Here is a 22,399-nt window from a genome sequence, read left to right on the forward strand (position 1 = left end):
TCCAGAGACCCCATAGCATTAAAATTGTCCTTGCACCCTCAGCACGACAGGAATTGACAAGGTGGGTGAGGCAATAGCTTTTATTGGACCAATTACTATTGGTGAGAGACATAAGCTTAAGGCCAGACCTGAAGAAAGAGCTCTGTATAAGCTCGAAAGCTTGTCTCTTAGTTGGTTCAACAAAAGATTACCTCACGCACCCTGTCTCTCTAATATCCTGGGATCGACATAGCTACAACACTGCACATGGGAATTACCTTGACTATCCCCACAGGCCTGGGCGCACATACAACCAGCTCCCAAAGGACTTTACAGGCCGTACCTGCTTTCTTATTTGGAACATTGGAGGTAACTGTATACACATGGCACTCACTGAAATGCAGCTGCCTTAGGGATGGGGATTGTTTATACAGGATCCCTCATCCGGAAAAGTTATGCAGTCACTGCTGGAGTGCGGCACAGGGGGGCATTTACATAAAATCCCTCATCCAAAGCTGAGATGCAGTCACCTCTGGAGGTGCACAGGCTGTTCATACAGGGATCTCTCGCCTGGCACTAAGATACAACTGCCTCTGGGATGGGGCAGTTCATACAGAACTCTCTCATCCAGTGCTGAGATACACACGTCAGTGGCGTAAGGCACGGGGGCTATTTATTCAGGTATCCGTCACCTGGTGCTAGGATGCAGTCTCCTCTGGGGTGGGGCACAGAGGTTGTTCACACACAGATCCCTCACCCTAGTCCTGAGATACAGTAAGACCTAACAGGTGTTGCCAGCCAAAGGCAGTGAGGCAGATGCCAGGCACTGGGGTAGGGCACAGATGCCCCAGCACAGTGTGTGTGTGTGGGGGGGGGGTGGATCTATTCCGGGCCCTGTGATCTGCAGCCAGGACTGGACTGGCTCTTTTTCCCCAGCCCCTCTGGGCACTCACCTGGCTCTCCACAGGGCACGAGAGGAGGATGCAGGCAGGGGCTGGGGGGGTCCTGCAGCAACAGCAGAGGGCTAAGAAGGGAGATCGCAGCCTGGCCCCTTTGTGTGGTTTCCCCTGCAAGGCACCGTGGGAAATATCCAGGCTCTCGCAAGTCGCAAAGCACCCTGGGGAAGGTAGTTCCTATGGGGCGGAGACTACAGAAGTGATGGTTGTTGGCTAAAAGAAAGGTGGTTGTTATGGGTCGAGTCCTTTCCGGGAAGCAGTTGCTATGGGGTGGGGGAGAGGTGATTTCTATTGGAGGGAGTGCCTGCTGCAGGGATGGCAGTTTCTAGTGGTGGGGGAGGCACCGAGGGTGGTGTCTATGGTGGGAGGGGCTTGGGGCACAGCTCCAGAGAAGGTGGTTTCTGTGTTTTGGGGGAAGTACTTTCTATTGGGGGCAGCTCTGGGAGAGGTGGTTTCTATCGAGAGGCTTTGGGGACCCCTCAGGGTCAGCACCCTACGGTTGTGCCTAAAGCCTTGTCACCGCATCATGGCCCCATCCCCACTTGGCTTGTTGGTGGCAGAGATCCCTCAACACTTGGCCCAGCAGCCAGGGTGTCTGCATGAATGGAGGAGCTGACCCCACTGCATCTGCCCCACAGACACCTCTTCTGGGGGTTGGTAATTAACACCCACCCTGAGATGCACAGAGCAGTTCCCCCTGCTTGGAGCAATTAGCTCAGTCTCCCTGTAGTTTCAACCAGAGTCACTGCATCAGTTACACTGCTCCAGGCAATCGGCTCAGGTTTTCTGCAGATGCAGACAGTATTATTGGATTGATTAGACCCAAAGCAATTCTCTCTCTCAGGTAATTGTCTTGGGATCTCTACAGGCTCAGGCCATGTCTAAACTAATGATCTTACAGCAACACAGCTGTATCGATGCAGCTGTGCTGCCAAAATATCTCCCGTATAGCTGCTCTATGCCGACAGAAGAGCTCTCCTGTCGACATAATTAAACAACCCCCACCAAGCAGCAGTAGCTATGTAAGTGCCAACATAGCACTGTCCACAGCGGCACTTCTGTCCGTGTAACTTATGTCATTCAAAGGGATTTTTTTTCCCACACCCAAAAGTGACATAAGTTACAGTTACAAAAGCACTAGTGTAGACATAGCCTCAGGCAAGCCTCATGGCATTGGTTACACCTGGGCTTTCCCCCTCTTGGAGTGACTGGATGAGGCTCACTGAAGACTCAAGCAGGCATTGCTGCATCAGATTACATGTTCAAACTTTTCTTCCCACCCACAAAGGCTGGAAACTTTTTATTTGAAATGGATAGAACCCTGCAAATCCACAGATATCTGCCGACCATTTTTGCAGATTAGATGCGGATACAGATTTTCTATCCGCACAGGACTCCACAAATGGAAGTTGAGACTCTGGTATCGTCATCAATCCAGACACTGGTGTTAGAACCTGGGCATGGGCCTATACTGCCTTAATCCAGCCCAGTACTGCTCCAAACAGCAGCACATTATGGATGATTTTGCACTGTCATCTGGGAACCAAATGCATTCAGTTCCCACACTCCTGCATGGGGCAGTACAAACTGGTTGGTAGCTTCTGGCTGGGATGACCTCTTGGCACCAGAGGGCAGCATAGTGGCCCCACAGGCATTGTGTGACACCACTAGGGGAAAAGTCCACCATGTCTGCAGTATGACACTGCCCTTTGTTGAACTCAGATGCAATTCAACCTAAACCAAGGTTGACCCTGGGCTGGTGCAACTCATACCTCAATCTGCACATGACTGTAGGTTGTGTCTGGAAGGAGGGCGGGTGCAATCAACATTGACCCCTGGCTAACATGCTAGACATGACCGCAGGCTGTAACTCTCCCAGCTACCTGATAGCTCCTCAGCTTTCCTGCTGCAGAGCTAAGTTGTAAAGTGAGAAATTCCTGCTCTCCTATAAAGATCTGTGTCATCTCCACTGCACTGCCCCCAGGGAGCCCATCTCCATCCCTAACCCAGGCTGTGGTGAGCGTGATAGCCAGAAGGATCTTCACATATTTAATGGAGTGGGAGGAAGCAAGATTTGAAAGTCATTGGGGGGGGGGGGGGGGGCATAGTGCCCTCCTGAAATTACTTCCCCAGCCATCCTATACGTCTAGGGGATTAAACACTAAGCCCCCACTTGCACAAGTGAATGGTGCAGAGTCCATGTCTCTACCTCCAAGTGCCAGCACAAAATCTGAGCTCCACAACCTTCCTCTGCATGGGGAAGCCCTCCCGCATAATCTGACTCCTTTACGCTGCATCTCATTCCCATGGGTATTGCCACAATGGAGCAGACGTGTGGGCCTATCTAGCCTGGTATCTCCTCTCTGCCAGCTACTTCAGAAGGTGCATGAATCCCCAGAGGTAGCACTGGGATAACTGGTGACCTTCTGACCCTCTTAGCTAAGGGTCAGCTCAGGCTCTGAAACAGGCACGCTTAGAGCCATTCACAAGCTCTTCTTTATTCGTCATTGTTTAATTTTAGTTATTCCCAATACTCCTAGAAGCATCGGACCCCTTTTTGGAGTCTAATCAGCTCTCGCCCTCAGTGACATCTTGTGGCAACAAGTTTCCCAGACTAAGTGTGCAGCGAGATTGTACAAAGAAGTATTTCCTTTTTCCCACTTTTCAGTTTCCCTACAACCCTTGTTCTTGTACCATGAAATGAGCTGAACAGCAGCTTCCACCTACCTTCTCCAGTGCATCGTCTTTCACCATGTCCCAGCCTGTCTCCTCTCTAAAGATGAGTAACCGCAGTCTTTTAAATCTCTCTTAAGAAGAGATTTCCCCCTCCATTCTTGTCCCCCATCTCTAAAGCCAGTTGGAGTCATACAGTTTGAGGCCAGAAAGGACTAGATCCTCACATCTATAACACGCCAGAAAATCTCAGCCAGCGATTCCTGGATCAGGCACCTCCCTTCTACCTGAACTATAGCATATCCTTTAGAAAGACATCCTCTCTTAAGGCTTACTGTGTGAAATGATCAGAACTAAACACAGAATTTCAGAAGTGGGCAGCCTCCTGCATTGGGAAGGATGGTCCAGTGGTTCCGGCAGCAGCTGGGGTCTCAGACCTATGTTCAATTTGCTGCTCCACTGCAGACTCACCTTGGGAAAGTTGCATAAAGCTCGTTCTGCCTTAGTTTCTTCCACTGTAACATGGGGACAATAGCACTGCCCTGCCTGCCGGCGTGTAACAATAACTTCGTTAAAAGAGTGAGATGTGCAGACACTACGGTAAGAGGGGCCTATTAGTACCTAAAATAGACATACAAAGTGGTTTTATTAATATCTTTAGTATCATCCTCCACTCCATTCTTCTCTACCATTTCCCCACAAATGCCTTATTTAACCTAATCTTCTTTCCCCACCCCTCTCTATGAGGCTATCACCCATTCCTCAGGCATTTGCAGCCTCCCATTATGGCTTGGCTCAGAGGCTAGGACACGCTTTGAAATATATATATAAAAATATATTCTCACTAGCTGAGAGCTCTTTAGGGCAAGGACTGTCTCTCACTATGGCTGTTGGAGTCTCCCGGGGTTACTCTAGTACCATTCTATTTCCTCAAGCCAGCTCCTGCATGACTGGTTCGGTCCCCTGCATGGATTGAAGTGAAAAGCTTGGCCTCGAAGCATAAACCTCTACTGTTCAAGCTGAACAATGAGGTTGCAGCAGACACAAATGCTCTGGGCCTTGCTGGGGGTAGGAGATGAACTCATCGGGGGCTAAGGTTTTTTTCCTGAAAGAAAGAACAGCCAGGGCCCTCTGTTGGAAATTTTTATTTTGCTGGAAAAGCCGTGGTCAAAACTCCACAACAGATTCTAACAGATAAGCTTCTACGCAAGCACTAGCTGCTTTGGAAACACCTCAGCCACAGTTTAGTCTCAGAGGAGGTGGGTTTGAACTGGGATTCAGATCAACTCCCAAGACAACAACAGCAAATAAATAAAGAGGAGACTTGGGATTCTCCATCCACAATGCTGAGAAGAGAAAGGAAATAATGACATGAACTCTATGAGCAAGTTACCTGGAAGACAGTGAATCCCCACCCCAACCCATGCAGAACCTGAGCCCAAACAGGGCCAACGTGGAGTTAGGGGAAGAAAGGAACTATGCTTGCAAGCGTGGGGAAGTGCTCAAGGACTGAAAAGTTAAGAAAAAAGAAATACAGTGGGTCACAACTTTACTGAAACACAAGAACCTCCATTAAAAATAAACACACTAGAGGCAGCCAATACCCGTCGCAGGCAGCGGGATGGTGGGGGAAGTAGGACAAACTTTCTCGTGTAATGGGAGCCCGAGGGTCCGCCCGAGAATATGCTACCTGAAAGAAAGCACAATACAGTTTCAAAGGCTTATGTCAGAAGTAGCCACGGTGGCAAAAAGCCCAGAGATCTCATGCCCACCCCAAGCCCTCGTATTGTCCACACACACAAGCCATGCTGGTTTAAAGTTAGCTTTAAACTGGTGCAAAGCCCTGGGTGGATGCTCCTATTCTGAAGTACTTTAAGCCACACCATAACCAAGTCCATAACCAATTTACACTGAAATGAAATAAGCCTGGTTTAAAGCCCACCCACTTGCGTTCTTGCACTGGTTTCTGTCAAACAGCTTAAAAATCATGCCTTAAGTGAAAATTGGTGCAACTTTCTAGTGTAAATATTGCTAAATCTCCACGGGAGTTAGCTCAACTTCACCGTAAGGTTGCTCAAAAAACAAAGGAGCACCTTGCCTAACACGAGACATGAAGTGTGATCCAGTTGATAGGGAACTAGACTGAGAAGGAGACCAGTGCTCTCTTCTCCTCTCTGGGTGAGGAGTAGTGGCTGGAGCAAGGAAGCACCTACAGAACTCCTGTTTCTACTCCTGGCTCTGCCACTGAGCTGCTGACACACCTGGGCCAAGTCTTTTCTCCTCTCTGCACCTCTGATCCCCCATCCAACCTATTTAGACTGCAAGCTCTTCAGGGCAGGGACTCTCTTTGTTTGTGGAGAACTAAGAAGAGTGGGGCTTTTATCTTAATCGGGGCTTCTACATGCCACCATAACACTAGGCTGACTGGGCCAAATTACTAACACTTTAGCTTTATAGACACCGACGAATCTCCACAACAGCCCCTGGGTGGTAAGATGACAATAGTAAAGTGACTCAGAGCTTGTTATGTAGGGACACTTTGGAAAGTGAAGATGAATTAACTAACGGTGTGAATTTTAAGTGGATTAAACTGCATTGAGTCCTTGTGTGGATGTTCTTGTTCAGAATTAAAATAGCCTTACTTTAAAGTTAATTAAACTAAACTGAACTGAGGTGACTGTAGTTCTGAATAAGAATGTCCACACAAGGATTTAATGCAGTTTAACTAACCCACTTTAAAAGCTAATTCACAATTTTCTCAACTGTCCCGTGTAGACAAACCCTTAGTTTGCTGTAGCTTAACCCTCACTACAGCCAACTAAGGACACTTCAATTCTGAATGAGTGTGTCCACATAGGGGTTTGATGTGCTTTTACTTCACACCTTCAGTTAATTAGTTTTAACTCCCCAAAGTGTTCCCCTGCAGACAAGACCTCAGAGTTAGAGACAAGATTAGAACTCGGGCCTGCCTGCCTCCCAATGCTGCACTTCTTTCTCTAGTCTAGACCATACTGCCGCTGCCACAGGTTTCACCTGCAGAAGTCAAAGGAGCTACGTCTGCTTCTGACGGTGCATCACTTAGTGCAAACATTCAGCAGCGGGTACAAGTTAGCCCAAGATTACTTTGAAGTCCCTGGAGTTTCATTTTAATGCTAAGTGAAGTCCGTTCTGTGCTCTCTCTCTGGTTCCCATTCAGCAAAGCATGTGCTTACATCCATCTCCATTCAGCAAAGTACATGCTTAAGTTCCATTGACTCAAAGCATGAGCTCAGTTTTAAGCATGTGGTTCACTGTCTGGCTTAACTAGGGCCACTAGCTACTATCATGTATATTTTACTGACAACAGGAGCCAAATGGCATTTTGGGAGGCCCTTTGCTCTTTCAATGACTTGGCAGCCAGAGTGCTGAGTAGAAGGTTATCAAACAGAATGAAGGAGTTAAAGTTTTAGCTAATCACTGCTTTGGGGTTTCATTGCCTCCAAGTGTCACTCCCTCTACTAGCTACCAGAGTCTTGGACAATGCCCAGTTTTGCACATCAAACACATTCTGCACAGAGCTGGTGCATTAACAATCTGCGATTCACAGATTGTGCCAAATTCCCACCATTCCACCTGTGGAATACTTTATGGGCTTTTACAAGACAGAGAGGTGAAGCTGGTATAAGAGCTCATGTCAGAGGCAAAATGTATTTGTGGATTCAGGCACTCCATTGGTTGAACACAGTTGTCCACATTAATGTGAGTTGTTTTGCTCTGCTGTACTCAAAGATTCCTTCAAGCTAAAAACAACACAGCACGAACTATCTCCTCTGATCACGGCTAAAACCTGAGGGAACTGAATCAAAAGTATAATTTTAGAAGGCTCTTGATATTCCAGAGCAGCATGTGCATTCTAGCAGTCTCACAAACTTGACAGCCCAGGTATGATGATGATTTATAAATATAAAGCCAGACGGGAGGACCATTAGTATATGTGCTACCACTCCCGTATAACACAGGTGAGAGAATGTCACTCAGTTCCCCAACTTTGAGCCCAATACTTCGTGTTTGAGTAAAGCACTTTCCAGAAAGACAGCCAGCCTGGACTGGAGGCTTCATGAGATGGAAAATGCACCACTTCCCTTGGGAGTTTATTCCAATAGTTAATCAACCTCACTGTGTAAAATTTGTGCATTTCTAATTTGAGTATGTCTGGTTTTAACTCTCAGCCATTGGTTCTTGTTCTGACTGTCCCTGCTAGATGTAAAAGCCCATTAGTAGCCAGGATTTTCTCCACATGAAGACACTTATACACTGTAATCAAGTCACCTGTTGATCAGGCCCTGGTTTGGGGAGACATAAGGGATGGGACTAGGATGACAGAAAAGGCAGCAGAAAGCTCCCAGAATTTTCTTTCCATTTGTGATTTCTGCCACTTCCCCCAAATATAGGGGTAAAGAGTGAAGGTCAAAAGAAGCCAGGCGATGGAAGGGGCAAGGGAGACAGGAGAAGATGAGCAGGACTTGGGAAACAGACCCCTAAAACCTGCAACCCCAAGACAGGAGTTTGGAGCAGGGCAAAAGGTCAGGCCAGAGAGGCTGATTTGTGAAGACATGGTCAGGATGGACAGCATAGCTATGCACCTGTGAGAAGAACCACCACCACCAGTGTGTCCATGGCATTGGAAGGGCCCTGGACAACACCGAGTGTCAGCAGAGTATATGAAAGCTGTGGTGGCAATGGGGGCGAGAGATGGTTCAGAGTTACACAAAGGGGAATTAGTCAGGAGTAATAGGATGGAGTTAAAGGAAATAGCAGGCAAAAAACTGAGGGATAATATCCCAAGAGAAGCAGGAATCCAGGTGTTTGAGTTACTTGAAACTGGACAAGACATAAACCCTGAGAACACTCCTGAGTTACAGTTGGTGCCAGGGTGAACTTGCTTTATGTTTTAAAGCTCTGCTTTGCAACCACAAGGCCTAACAACTTAAGTAAGTAGAGTCTCACACAATCACATGACTGCTGGGGCTTTAACACCAACTATTGTGAGACTTTTGATACATTTGTGAGAGTCGGCAATACAGAGGTTCCTGCCCATGTGAAATGTACTTTTAAGATTAAAGCTGACAGACTTTTTTAAAATTGGAGTTTACTCCTGTTGCATTTCACTGAAACAATGAAAACAGACTGGTTAACTAGACTTTGTTTAGTCTGTATCTACTGGCTCTCAGAAGCTGCAAAGAAGGTAGGGAAAGATTTCTTTCATAAATCTTACTGGAATTTTAAAACAACAAACATCTCTACTGACCTTAGCATTTTACAGGTTTTTATGCCACAGGACCTCCTGTAGTCAGACCTAATCGGGCCTCCTGTACAACAGGCCAGAGAATTTCATCCTATCATGCCTGGATCATGTTCAACATATTGCAGTTGAGCTGAAGTGTGGCTTTTAGAAAAATTTATAACCGATTTAAAGATTTCAAGCAATGGAGAACTGCAAAGGCTTGTTTTAAAATTAAGAAGTGTTGGGGCCAAATCTGACTGACACTGTCGTTTCAAATGTTGTTCAGGGACAGAAAAAAGGGGGAAAAAGTGTCTATTTCCCCTAAGTGCTATTTTATAAAGCCCTTAAACAGGAAGATTAAAATCTCTGCCAGTTTTAGAGTATGCTGAAAGGTTAGCAGCATTTCCATGGTAGAAATAAGTGTGCAAAATATAATTCTATCCTCTTCTCAAGAAAAAATTGCTGGGTGATTACAAGGCCTATAAAAACGGCACATAGACAACAATTCAAATCCAGCAAGGAGATATGGATCTTGTCAGCTTTTCAACAGGGGAAACAGTGACATATTCCTTACTGACCTAGAGCCACTCTAGTAAAAGACTGATAAATATAGCTTTACATCTGGAGTTGCTTTAAAGTCCAGATTTAGACCCTGCGCTAAAATAGCAAAGCAAGGTTGACATTGACCCCATACCAACTGTCTGAGTGCATACTGCCTATCTCAAATCATCTTCATTCAAAAACATGATGAATGAGTTAGGACAGGACAAAAGAGCTGGGGCCACTCAACACTGGTGACAGGGATTATTCTAAAAGACTCCATGCCCGTCCCATGTGAATGCACAGTTGTTCTGGCTGCTTCACAATATAGGCAGTTCACTGAAGTGCAAGTACTCCATTAATGTGATAAAGGTGTCAGGCTTTTACAAGCAACACTAACAATATGCTTTCACTGGGCTAATGTTGGTAGATCACAGACAGATGCTGGTGGAAACCCTGGTAAATCATAACTGTGCATCAAGCCCAATTTATACTCCTGCAGCACATACGTCCTGCCACTCACAAAGCTCTCACCTCCGACTCAAAACGCAGAGTACCGCGCCCTGTCTGCGTATGACTCCCGCTCGAACCGCTGAACATCGTAGAGGGAAGCCCGAGCGACCGACGAGACTGGAGACAGCTGACAACGTTCGTAAGCGTACGCCTCTCCGATGGTGGTGGCCGCGGTTGCCGTGCGACGCAGGGGGCTTCTATCCCGGGTGTAATAGGTGGAGGACGCGGCTGCCGCAGCAGCAGTTGCAGCTGCAGCGACTGCTGCTGCTGCTCCCGGGGTTGGCAGCAGCGCTCTATCGTAAGGGTCTAGGGTAGCAGTGAGGCGATTGGCCATGGCTGTGGTGGCGGCCATGGCTGTGGTGGCGGCCATGGCTGTGGTTTGTACTTGGGAGTATTGCGCATACTGCGAATACTGGGCCATTGTTTGCTCTGCATAGGCGTCGTATGCAGATGCCGTAGCATAGGGCCTCACGCGATATCTTTTGTAGTAGTCGACCATTGCTCCATACCCATCATCGTAATACATGGTCTCCCCATAGCCCGCGGGGTAGGGAGTGCGCACCGCTCCGTACTGCTCATTATAGGTTTCGGTAAAGTCAGGCACTTGCCCCGTGCGATCTACCGGACACTCTTTAGACCAGTGCCCTTCTTTCCCGCACCGATAGCAGCCGCTCTTGTCTCCCATCCCAGGTATCGTCCGAAGCCGACTGGTGGACAACTGCACGCGCATCCGCTTGCCTTTAAGAAACAGACGCAAGAATGGTTGCTATAATAAACTGACGCCACATGGAAAACGGCAAGATTTGCAGTGTGCAAGAACCAAGTAACTCAACCATCTCGTTCCCTCAGCAGCCAATCAAAACCTAGCCTTTCCACAACCTTCTGCAGCACTCACTATGGGAAGGAATCCTGACTGGCCGAGGTTAATGGTTTTACAGTAAGAATCATACCATGAATAAAAAGCAAACTTCTCCTGAAAATTAACATTTGAGTAGCATTAAGGCCTGTTTCAGGAAGGTACTTAGGCTCTGACCCAGGTAGCTTCTTGACAGATGTGAACCTTTAGCCCTGTGAGGCTATTCATGTGCTTAAAGTTACACATTTCCCTAGTTCCTATCTTGATCCGGACTCAAGTCTGCTCCAAGACCAGACTATCAACTCCTTCCTCACACTGGTGAGCAGCTACATATATATCTAGGGACCGATACGGCCCCTGTAGGGTCTGAGCGCTTCACAAGCATTAGCATCTTCACATCACCACTGTAAGGTAGGGTGTGGTGTCATCACTGTATACGGACTGAGGCACAGGGTACATGAAGTGACTTTCCCAGGGTCACATGAGGAGTCTGTGGCTGAGTCAGGGACTGAACCCAAGGCTCCCAATTCTCAAGCCAGGGGCCTATTAGGCCATCCTTGCTACGCTGGGGATATCACTGGGTCTTCTCTCATGCGTAAGTGCTCCTCAAGTGCAATTCATAACCTGGCTCTAGACTATGCAATTCATAACCTGGCTCTAGACAATTCTTTAATCCAGTCTCTGCCTTTTGAGATAGGGAGGTAACTATAGGGGATATCAGGCTTAAGAGTGGGTTTCCAGACCCTTAAGTTAGCTTTCACACACTCCGGAGAGTACGCCTTCCCTCGCCCCCATAGAGTTTACAAGGCCATGTGGTCTATTACAGTAACTCATGCTGCAGCTCACTCTCTCTAGGCCTGTATGCTACAGCTTTGGCTGTGCAGAACCTCAGTTCTGTGCAATGCACTTTTACTTAATCAAGCCAATTGTCGCTTGTACAAAGCTTTTCTTTTTGGAGAGGCTGAGCTCCTGAACCCTACCTGACAAGAGAAAACCTATGCAACAGAAAAAAACTGAACAATACTATTATCTCTACACTCAACTGGCCTAGTTCAGCAGCCAGACCCCACAAGCACAAAACTCAGATGAGTCAGCAGCTGCGTTCTGCACTCAGGAGGATGGGATTTTCAATATGCTCAGTTTTAGCAAGGCCAGGAGGGACCATTGTGATCATCTAGTCTGGCCCCCCATGTAACACCGGCCAGAGACCTTCCTAGAGCAGAGCTTTTAGAAAAACATCCAGCCTTGGTTTAAAAATTGTCAGTGATGGAGAATCACCATGGCCCTTGGTAAATTGTTCCAATGGTTAATTACTCCTCCAGTTAAGTATTTACACCTTATTTCCAGCCTGAATTTGTCTAACTCCAACTTTCAGTGATTGGATTGTGTTAGACCTTCTTCTACTAACCTGAAGAGCCCATGATTAAATATTTGTTCTCTGTGTAGGTACATAAAGATTGATCAAGTCATCCCTTAACCTTCTCTTTGTTAAGCTAAATCGATCCTAGCTAAAGGAGAAGGCAGCTGGGAGTCTAATTCCTCCGGGCTCCTTTGAAAATCCCAGTCAACATGGCTAAACAACTGGGCTCAAAGTCCAACTTCTCCAAGAGGTAATATCAGATAGAGGGGTGGAACAAAAGCCACCTGCTCAGCTCCCCCAAGGTGGATTGGAATAATGGTAGCCAAGGGCAGCATGCAGCATTGGGACCAGCAAGTTGTATTAGAAGAAATAAAACCCTCTGAAAGCGAACAAGGATAGGGTAATCATGATAACACGACTTGCAACACAGTCCCAATGACTTTATGGGAGACTGGATTCAGAGTACAGGATACACAAGACAAAGAGCGTGACAGCAACTGGGGGAAGGTCAAGAACCGCAGTCTGGTATGGAGGAATGGATTCTGATCCAGGTACAGTCGTATGCCATCTAGCCTCCCACCTAGCTTACAGCTCACATCAGTTATTTGAAGACAAAGCTACTCTTACAGGTTAACTGAACTAAGAATTAAAAGCCCTCTCCTCTACTGCTGAAGAACTCATCATAAGAGCTATATGTTCTCCTTTGAATTTTCAGTTGGGCTTTTTGTGCGGCAGTTAAATCTCAGTGTGGATTTCTGTCTGGATGGCCAGTCATATAATACCCAGAAAAAGCAGCATCTGGTCACCTTGTGGCCACTTAAACATTGAGGAATGTTTAAAAAAAAAAAAGATTTTCAAAAAGAAACATTTGACTAATTACCCTCCAGAAATTTTAAGAACCTGAACTACCATCACAGTGACAAGGAGGCACTATGGGTCTAGTGGGCAGACTGGCAATAAGGAGATCTGAGCTCTGTTCCCAGCTCTTCTACTGACTGGCTGGGTGACCCCAGGCAAGTCCCTTCCTCCTTTTCCACCTTTTGGCTATTCGGGGCATACACTGTGACTTGCAATGTTTGTACAATGTCTAGCAAAATATGGCCATGATCTGAATAGGGATCTCTATGTGCTACTGTAATACAAATAACTGTGGTGGTCTTTTTAATTTCTAAAGACAGAGTGTTGTAGGCTGAGCACAGCTGGCCATCTAGCAGGGAAAGTGGGTCATATCATGAAATCATGGCTGATGAAAAGCTATACATTTGGAGAAGACAATGTGAGAGTGTCACCAACACATCTCTGGCTCCTCAGAGACTGTTTTTGGGAAAGGCGACATCTATCTTCCTAATACCATGATGCCAAAATTAGCTTCTCGGATTAAGCGGATTTCTATCTGACAGAGAAAACAAGCATATTCTAATGCAGGGGTTGGCAACCCTTTCAGAAGTGGTGTGCCCAGTCTTCTTTTATTCACTCTTAATTTAAGGTTCTGTGCCAGTAATACATTTTAACGTTTTTAAAGGTCTCTTTCTATAAGTCTATAATATACAACTAAACTATTGTTGTATGTAAAGTAAATAAGGTTTTTAAAAATGTTTAAGAAGCTTCATTTAAAATGAAATTAAAATGCAGAGGCCCCAGACCGGTGGCCAGGACCAAGGCAGTGAGAGTGCCACTGAAAATCAGCTTGTGTGCCGCCTTCAGCACGTGTGCCATAGGTTGCCTACCCCTGTTCTAATGTGTAGAGCAGAGCCATCGAACAGTACCCAGCACAACCCCAATTGGGACCTTGAGCACTATCACAATATGAAGTTACTACTAATGGCATCTGTCTCACGAATCAAGGGGCCTGTGTATTGTTTAACAATATCTAAGTCTTCAGTGGAGCTTTCTGTTACTTCACCTCATTTGTAAGTAACAATATTCCTATTATTCAGAGGGAGAAAGCAGCACAGAAAGGAGAAGAGACTTGCCCCCGGGTCATGCAGCTGAGCTGGGAATAGAACCCAGGTGTCCTGTTTCCCAGCACAGTGTCCTAGTACGGGACCACTCCAACAGCCCGAATGGATCTGCCCAAGAACTTGAATGAAAATGGTTCTGGTGGTCCGATATCCACATCAGTATATACTGGCTGCTAGATTCTGGTGCCTCTAGAAAAGAGGTTCTCAATCTGGGGATAGCCAACAGGTTTCAGGGTGTCACAGTCATACTGCCATCCCACATCACTGACTGGGAGGGGGGTTCTGATCTGGAAGAGGTTGAGAACTACTCCTCCATGACACTTGGAAAAAAACACTATAGTACCAATTGGACACCGACCACCTCTTTCAGGTAGCACGCTTAGTGCTAAGCTACAATACCTCTTACCAACAGACCAAGCCTCCAACATATTAAGCCTGAAAAGGTGGTAAGATTTACTGCTTAACTTCCTACAGGTGTACTTGCGCGGGGGTGGGGTGAAGAGAATCGTGTAAGTGAGGAATTCACACCCGAAAGTCTCTAACCGCTACACCAGCAGAGGCTAAATACAGACGTTCCAGGGGACACTTATGAAATTGCAGAGAGATTCAAACCTACCAAGCATAGATAAGTGCCCACCCTCTTCCTTTGCTCATGCAAGCAGGTGACAAAGTGGAATGCTGTTCTACCCAGGAGGCGCAAAAGGATTAACACGACTCCTGGAACAGTGGAGGAGACAGGAGGGGTGTGTGTGTGTCACCTTGCTCTCTGGGTAGAACAATAAGAGTCATTAAAGAATTGGCTGAAACTGATCCAAATCAGGAGGGCCCAGCAGGACAATGATTTCCCAACAACTGAAGAACCATCACCTAACAGCGGGAAACCCCTGCAGGAGCAGCATGTGAACGGAGCTGGAGAACAAGATGCCAGGGAACTAGAATAAGGGCTGCCCTTTCGGAGGTCTAAAGGGCTGCCCTGCGGGGAGGGAGAGGAATGGAATCCATTGCAGCTTGGCTGGCTTATCATGGCATTGGCTTCGCCAGGATGGACTATAGCTTAACTTCTGCCTCACTTTGCTGATCCAAGACTTTTCAGATTCTGTAGCCAGATGACTACCAGATGGTTACCTTGTTTTAAAAAGGCTGCCTGTGTTGCTGTGAATACTCTCAGAAAGCACTGTGCCCTGAAGAGTTACAGTACAAACCTCCTGTAGGAGTCAGGATTGGCTGGATTCACTACAAGGAGGCAGAGAGAGAGAGAGAGGGAGAGCAGGTTTGCAGTGCCAAAAGCCTGGTCTCAGTCATGGAAGCCACAGGCTTGCCCCTGTGGAACTCTGTGGGTCCTGGCACATTAAAGGGGTCACTCCCAGGAAACTGGTAACAGGGTGGCACAGATCAGACCCTGTGACTCCACGACAAAATGCAGTGGAGTTTTCTTCTAGTAAGTGGTGTTGAGAATCAGCACTATGGGCAATTCTACTTTATGTGTTTATTGCTCTTTCGGTATTGCTAGGCACAAGCAGAGTCTTGCTCAACCCAAATCATGAAATGGTTTAGAAAGAACCATATAATTTTAAATCTAATACATTTTGGGTTCCTTTTACTAATCTTCTGGTTGGAGCCGTTAGGATTCAAATTGTGAAGCTTTTCTGTCACTAGGATGGCTACAATGGGATGGGGGACCCTGGTCTTGGAGGACATCCATAGGCTGGTAGGCTTGACAGCAGCAGGTATTCTTCTGCCTGAGCCTGCTGGCCTTGATACGGAATGCTCCCCCTCCTACAAGAACATGATGGTTCTGTCCCCCACAGTCTGAACAATGCCACTTTGCCTGCTGACAGCCTGTGCTCATGGGTAGAAGCCCCTGAGCACTCTAATGGAGCTGCAGAAGATAGCCCTAGGTGAACAGCTGGCCAGGCCACCTGTGGGCTGCAGCACTAGAAAGAAGGGCCAATTGCTTTGTGAAGTTACTGACAGCTTGTTAGGGAAGTAGGCAGCCAGCTAAAGACTTATAGCAGAAAAGAGGCAGGATACCACAGGCCACGTGGGGGAAGGAGGACAGCAAAGAAAAACTCTCTCATAGAAATAATAGAAATGTAGCACTCAAAAGGACCTTGACAGGTCATCTACTCCAGGCCCCTGCACTGAAGCAGGACTAAGTATCATCTGGACCATCCCTGATAGGTGTGCCCCATATCTATTCTTAAAAACTCCCAATGATGGAAGTTCCACTATGTCCCTAGGTAATTTGTTCCAGTGCTTAACTACCCTGAAAATTAGGAAATTTTTCCTAATGTCTACAAAGTAAATATCCCCTATTGCAATTAATAGCCATGGAAAGGCCTGAAGAAGCTGGAGATAGATGAGCTGAGGATATGTGCCTCAGACAGTCTCTTAAAACACCAGGAGGGGTGTGTGAAGATACTTGTTTTTCACTCACACAAAAGCCAAGCTGTCTGATCATAGACAGAAGCAGCCATGCATGTACCAGAAAGGCCCTGCAAATATCCCTTGACTCCATGGCACTTACTATGCCACAGGTGTCTCTTTCAGACCCATCTTCGATCAGCCCAATAAATCCAGACCAAATTATGCACCAAAGACATTCTACTCTGAAGCAAGAAAGAGCAAGCACCATCCTTTGTCAAGTCACAATGAGGGACAGTGCAAAATCAAGGAAAGTTACATATTTTCTGAATAAATGCTATTCCTCCCACCACCACTCCCACTCCACAAATGCTACCCACTTACCAACCCCGCTCCAGAAAATATTTCCTTGAGGAGCTTCAAATTCTAACGAGAACTCACTGACATCATACCTGGCCCTGCACAGAACAAGACCACCCTTTTGGAAAACTCACATTAAACTTGAAAATCCCCAAAAGCAGCTACTAGGGAGGTGGCATTGAGAAGATGCTTCTGCTTTTTGAAGGACTTTGCATTTATTTAAAAAACTCACTCATAAACCCTCCTCTAACTACTATTTTACCCGAATTAGAATAACATCAGATAGCTCAAGCCAAGGACTCTGGCTGGGCTAAAAATGGCTTTACAAAACCCCAGAGGAAACATTTATACTACATTTTAGTGGAAAATGTGTTTGGATTTGACCATCATAGATTAAGGCCTGAAGGGACCATTCTGACCACCAAGCCTGACCTCCTGCCTAACACAGGCCAGAGAACTTCACCCAGTCATCCCTGCATCCAGCCCAGAGGTTCTGTTTGAGCTCTAGCATTAACTTTTAGAAAGACATCAAGTCTTGATTTAAAGACTTAAAATTCAAGGTCCAAAAGTTTGCTCTTCCACCTCAAGAGCTTCTCCAGCATTTGAACTCAGAATCTCTGGTACGGTCCATAACAGCATAACTGTAGGCCAGTCATTCCTCTCAGAAGGGCCTGCTCCTGTCCCATTTAAGTCGATATTTTGGTCTTGATTTCAGTGATCAGGCCAGCATCTGTAGCACCAACACAGGCTAGTCCATGGGTTCTTGCAACAAGTTTTTTTGGTGGCCTCAGGTCACCAACTCTCACTGGTGCCCACACTGACCCTTTTTTCCCTAAAATACGTAATTAACTTTAGAAAAAGCAATTAAATATGCACAGATACACACTCAAATCACTGTAATGTATATTTGTAGGTTTTTTTGGCAGACTCAACAACAAAAACAATGCTGCCTACCCCTTTGGCTCCCCCATCCAAGGCTTAATGGGTCCTGGGGCTTGCTGTGAAAAGTGATATTTGTTACTATCACAGCAAACTTAGTATCATTTTTCATAGCCTCCCAGGTAGCTAAGTGCTATTAACAAACATACAGGTATTACTTTTCAGATAGCTAGTAAATAAGCTGTGAAAAATGGTATTTCCATGTTTGTTAGTATCACTTTTCTCGGCAAGCCCCAGGACCCATTAAGCCCTGGATGGAGGGTGAGGGGGAAAGGGAGAGGCAGCAGGGACCAGTGGCGATGATGGGATGGATGTGGGGCTGGGGCCCCAAGGCTGTGGGGTGGGGGGGGTGGGGAGAATGGATGAGAGGCCAGTAAGGCAGCAGAGTCCTCGGGGGGGGGGGGGGGGATGGATACAGGGTTCTGGGAGGCAGTAGGGGCCACGGGTGATGGAAGTGGATTATAAGCCCCACTGTTGTGAGTCCAGAGCCAGGACCTGGTGTCTTCTGCCATGCGGCCAGGGCTGGGGCTCAGTGCCCAAGGCCAGAACTCAGAACTGGGGGGACAGGAACTGAATGGCTGGAGCCAAGGATTGGAGCCTGCTGCCGTGCAGCCGGAGCTGTGGGTCAGTGCCCATGGTTAGTGCCTGCTGCCGCATGGCTAGAGCCCAGAGCTGGGAATGCACGGCTTGAGCAAGGAGTCAGCACTCGCCGCTGCGTGGCTGGAGCCAGCGCTTGCTGCTGTGCAGCCAGGGGTCTGCAGCCGGGGCCATCTCCCACTACTGCGTGGCTTGAATCTGGAAATAGAGCTGTGGGTCAGCACCTGGTGACGTGCAGCTGGGGCAGGGGATCAGCACCAGAGGCTAGGGTTGCGTGGCTGGAGCCCAGGGCCAGCGCCTGCCACTGCACGGCCAGAACTGGGGTTGAGAGGACGACAGAAGCTCCACGTCTGGAGCCAGGAGCCAATGCCTGCTGCCACACAGCTGGAACCAGGGGCTGGAGGCTGAAGCCCCACAGCTGGCAGCATGGCCAGAGCCACGGGAGCGGGGGGCTTCAGTACCCGCTGCCCTGCGGTTGGATCCCAGGGCTGCATAGTCAGGGTCCTGAAGTTCCACCAGTGCAGCCTGCCACACAAACCTCTTCCCCCCCAAGGTGGGTCAAGAACTCACCTTGCTCCTGCAGCGTTGTGCGCCACCTCTCTCCAGAAGCGGTGCAGGGCCAGGAACAACAAGGAGGGAGGAGGAGGTGCTGATGCTTTGCCCCCCCATCAGTAGCTTAGTTGGTGGCAGAGCAGGGCAGCCGCGGCTCTCCCACTGAGCACAAGTGGTGCTTTTAAAATTTCTTGGCACCTTTTTAATTTTTACTCACCCGGCAGTGCTCTGAGTCTTCAGCAGCACTTCGGCTGCGGGCCCTTCACCAGCTCCGAGTGTCTTCGGTGGCACTGAAGGGCCCGCCGCCAAAATGCCGCCGAAGACCCGCAGAGCGAGTGAAGGTCCCGCCACCGAGGTGCTGCTGAAGACCCAGAGCGCTGCCCCCTCAGTAAAAAGCGCAACCAGGTGAGTAAAAGCGCCGCAGCAGGTGGCGCCTTTTATTGGGATCACTCCCCCTGTTCCTTCCACCTTGCTACGCCACTGCCCCCCATTACCACCCAGGAGGCTGTCATGGCCACACAAAAAGCCCCTGGTGGCCACATTTTAGAAACGTTGGGCTAGTCTATTTTCATTGTCCAAAAGCAAACAGAATGAGTACTGGTAGTAAAGGGGATTGATGTGCCCAGCAATCCCTTGGTTAGTAAGATACAAGGCATAAAGGGAGTAAAAACAACCTTGAAATGTGTTTTTTAACCCTATGGTTCCACATGGAGGTGCTGATTCCACCAGTAAGAGAAGCAGGACAATGGCGGAGCTTGTTTCCATGTGTTGAGGCAGTTACATTTCACATACGCACACGATTAATGTGAGGGAAAATGGACAACTCATGGGGAAAGGTGAGATTTTCTGGTAATAATTCAGTTAGCAAGACTGGGGATCAAGAAAGACAATCCCCTCACCCCAAGCAATCACTTCCATCTTTCTCCTCTTGTCCTCAAAGATTAGATTTGGTCCTACTTCCCTTGCAGCCCAATCTTCTTCAGCCCCACTGCACACGTCTACAACTAAAACAGCTTTGCTGTAGCAATGCTGGAGCCAACTTTCTCCAGTCACCGGCCTCAGAAGAGCTGAGTGAGGTAAAGTTCAGAGCCTACCAGGGAAAGCAAAGACCAACACACACATACAAACACACAAAGCCTCCCCTTTCAGGAGAGAAGGATCCTGCTCAGCATGTTTGGCACTTCCCGTTTCCCTGGAACAGCTACAAGGATGGTAGGGAAGGCAGGTTCAGCTACTCACTTCCTCCAAGTTCCAGTGCCAGCGACCAAGCTGAGGAAGGGAAGACCCATAGGGCCCTGTACTATACTGACTTCAGTTGGGGCTGCTTTACAGGTTTATGATGGTGCACAGAAGAAACTCCCCATTCAAAACCCACAAAGCCACCCACATTGTCCTCCTTAAGACTATCCTCTGCTGCGATGCCTAAAGACAGAAGAATGGTTAAGAGACTGCCATGCTGGGGCAGCTGCTGATTTCACTGTTACCCTGTGTTCTCCACATTTCAGTACTGTATCCTCCTGCTATCTCTTGTCTTAGACTGTAAGCTTTTGGGGGCAGGGACTGTCTTGCTATGGATTTGCACAGCACCTAGCACAATGGGGCCAAAGCCTCCAAGAATGCTACAGCAATGCTCTGTAACTAAGCAGGAAACTTAAGGCCCCACATAATTGGACAATGCCACTTTATAAGATACATTAATTCCTCAGACAACACTGAGTCTGGCACTGCCACCTGGCCCAACATTTCCATCTTCTTTCAGCAATATGAGAAACACTAGACAGAAGGGAAACGGAGGCAGACGGGGGGAGTGAGACTATCCCAGAACAGAGGATGGAAAAAGAGACTGGGTGTCTCCCATCCGCTCCCCGCACCTCATAGGAGTATTCTATCCTCCTCCCCTGTGGATTTCTCATCCCCTCCCCCGCCAACCACACAGGTAGCTGGTACTACAGTGAAATCTAGGATGAGCAGCCTAAACATTCTACAAGATGTAAGCAACTCAGGGTAGAAGAAACAAATGCAAAGTCCTCTGAGGAATAATGCAGACAGCTTAGTTGAACAACGCACAGACTCAAAGATGTCTTCTGTGCACTCTCTAATACAGAATCTGGCTCACACAGTTACTTTGTAACAATTAACGTCAGGAGTGAGAGCTCACATCTCGAGCAGACCCTCCCCATACCTTGGCGTCACACTCAGAGATATAGCCTCGATATCCTGCATTCCCACCTGACCTGCTCTTCTGGACAAAACCTGGCACTACCTAGTCCTAGCGAAGGCTGCACTTGCCCTGGTTCATGTTTCACCTTGGAACTCTGTGTTGTCTAGGCCCCTGATGGCCTCCACCGCATCCTCAGCCCGCTCCATGTGCACAAAGGCATAGTCCTTCACTATGTCGCACTCGATCACTGGGCCATACTCTTCAAACTTGGCCCGCAGCTCCAGGTTAGTGCAGGTGGTGCTGATGTTGCCCACATGCAGCTTGGTGGAGGCCTTGCTCTTGTTCTTGCTGGCTTCCACATTGATGCAGACACCATGGAGCTTGTGGTGATGCAGGTTACGAATGGCATCTTCGGCTGCTGTCTTGTCTTCAATGTGCACAAAGCCATAATTTTTGATGATGTCACATTCCAGCACCTTCCCGTACTGCTCAAAGAGCGACCGGATCTCTTGCTCCGTTGCCTCCCGGGGCAGATTCCCAATGAAGAGTTTCACCATCTCAACAGAGCCTGTGGGTGGAATAGCTGAAGATGAGGCACTAGCACAAGTAAGAGTTTGACTTAGTTTCCAGTGTCCCTTGCCAAAACACATCAGCTGGGGATAAGGCCACACAGTGCTGAAAGACTTGTTTTTAAAGGTAACAAGATTTAATTCCTGGAACAGAAGCCTCCTGCTTTCAAATATCAGCTCTCAAGTTATATTGCCAGACTTAAGAGGGCCACTTTTTATTCAGCTAGTTATTCTTTAATTGTAACTAAAGACAAAGTAATCTGTAGTAATTGAGTTGAGCATTCCCAGGACTCTAGCTCAGTTCTGGGAGGGTAAAGGTCTAGTGGGTCAGGGGTCCAGTCATTAAAACGGGGGGTGGAAGGGAGGCTGGGTGTCAGGCCTCTTGAATTCTAGCCCAGCTCGGGGGCGGGCCGTCTAGTGGTTAAAATGGATGAAAGGGGGCTGGGAGCCAGGACTCCGGGGTTCCTTCCCAATTCTGGGAGTGGGTGGTCTAGTGGGTCGGGGCAGGCCTGGGCGCCAGGACCCCTGGCTTCTATCCCAGCTCTAGGGGGAGACAGAATCTAGTGGGTCGGCGGGGGGGAGGCTGGGGTTCTATTCCTGCCCGGTCCCGTTTGCAGGGGGAAAGTGGGGGACTGAGACTCGGGTCTCTCACCACCAACAGCTCTTCCTCAGGCCACAGTTTTGTCTCGATGACGATAACAAAATGGCGGTGCCTCGTACCCGCTCCGCCCCGTCGTTGACCCCGTCTGCTCCCAC

The 22,399-nt window shown here is 47.9% G+C and overlaps 1 protein-coding gene across 14 annotated transcripts in view; it reads right to left on the bottom strand.

Annotated features, from left to right (window-relative positions):
* LOC127054120 (RNA-binding protein 4B-like) overlaps nt 1-22,399 on the bottom strand; it is a 92,205-nt gene that overhangs the window by 8,524 nt on the left and 61,282 nt on the right. For 4 of the 14 annotated variants that reach the window (XM_050959863.1, XM_050959861.1, XM_050959850.1 and 1 more), the window contains exons 1-2: nt 22,296-22,383; nt 21,220-21,642 (exon numbers count right to left, since the gene is read on the bottom strand). The exons of 4 other annotated variants lie outside the window; for them this stretch is intronic. In XM_050959863.1, coding sequence (XP_050815820.1) covers nt 21,220-21,631 — 412 coding nt within the window. In that variant the 5' untranslated portion in view covers nt 21,632-21,642; nt 22,296-22,383. Of the gene's footprint in view, nt 1-932; nt 2,975-4,737; nt 5,299-9,945; nt 10,663-21,219; nt 21,643-22,295; nt 22,384-22,399 lie in introns of those variants that run through there. 6 more of the 14 variants (XM_050959858.1, XM_050959859.1, XM_050959854.1 and 3 more) reach the window with 6 other exon arrangements.

Source organism: Gopherus flavomarginatus, chromosome 6 (genome assembly GCF_025201925.1).
Source record: "Gopherus flavomarginatus isolate rGopFla2 chromosome 6, rGopFla2.mat.asm, whole genome shotgun sequence".
In the NCBI taxonomy this organism is placed as follows: Eukaryota; Metazoa; Chordata; order Testudines; family Testudinidae; genus Gopherus; species Gopherus flavomarginatus.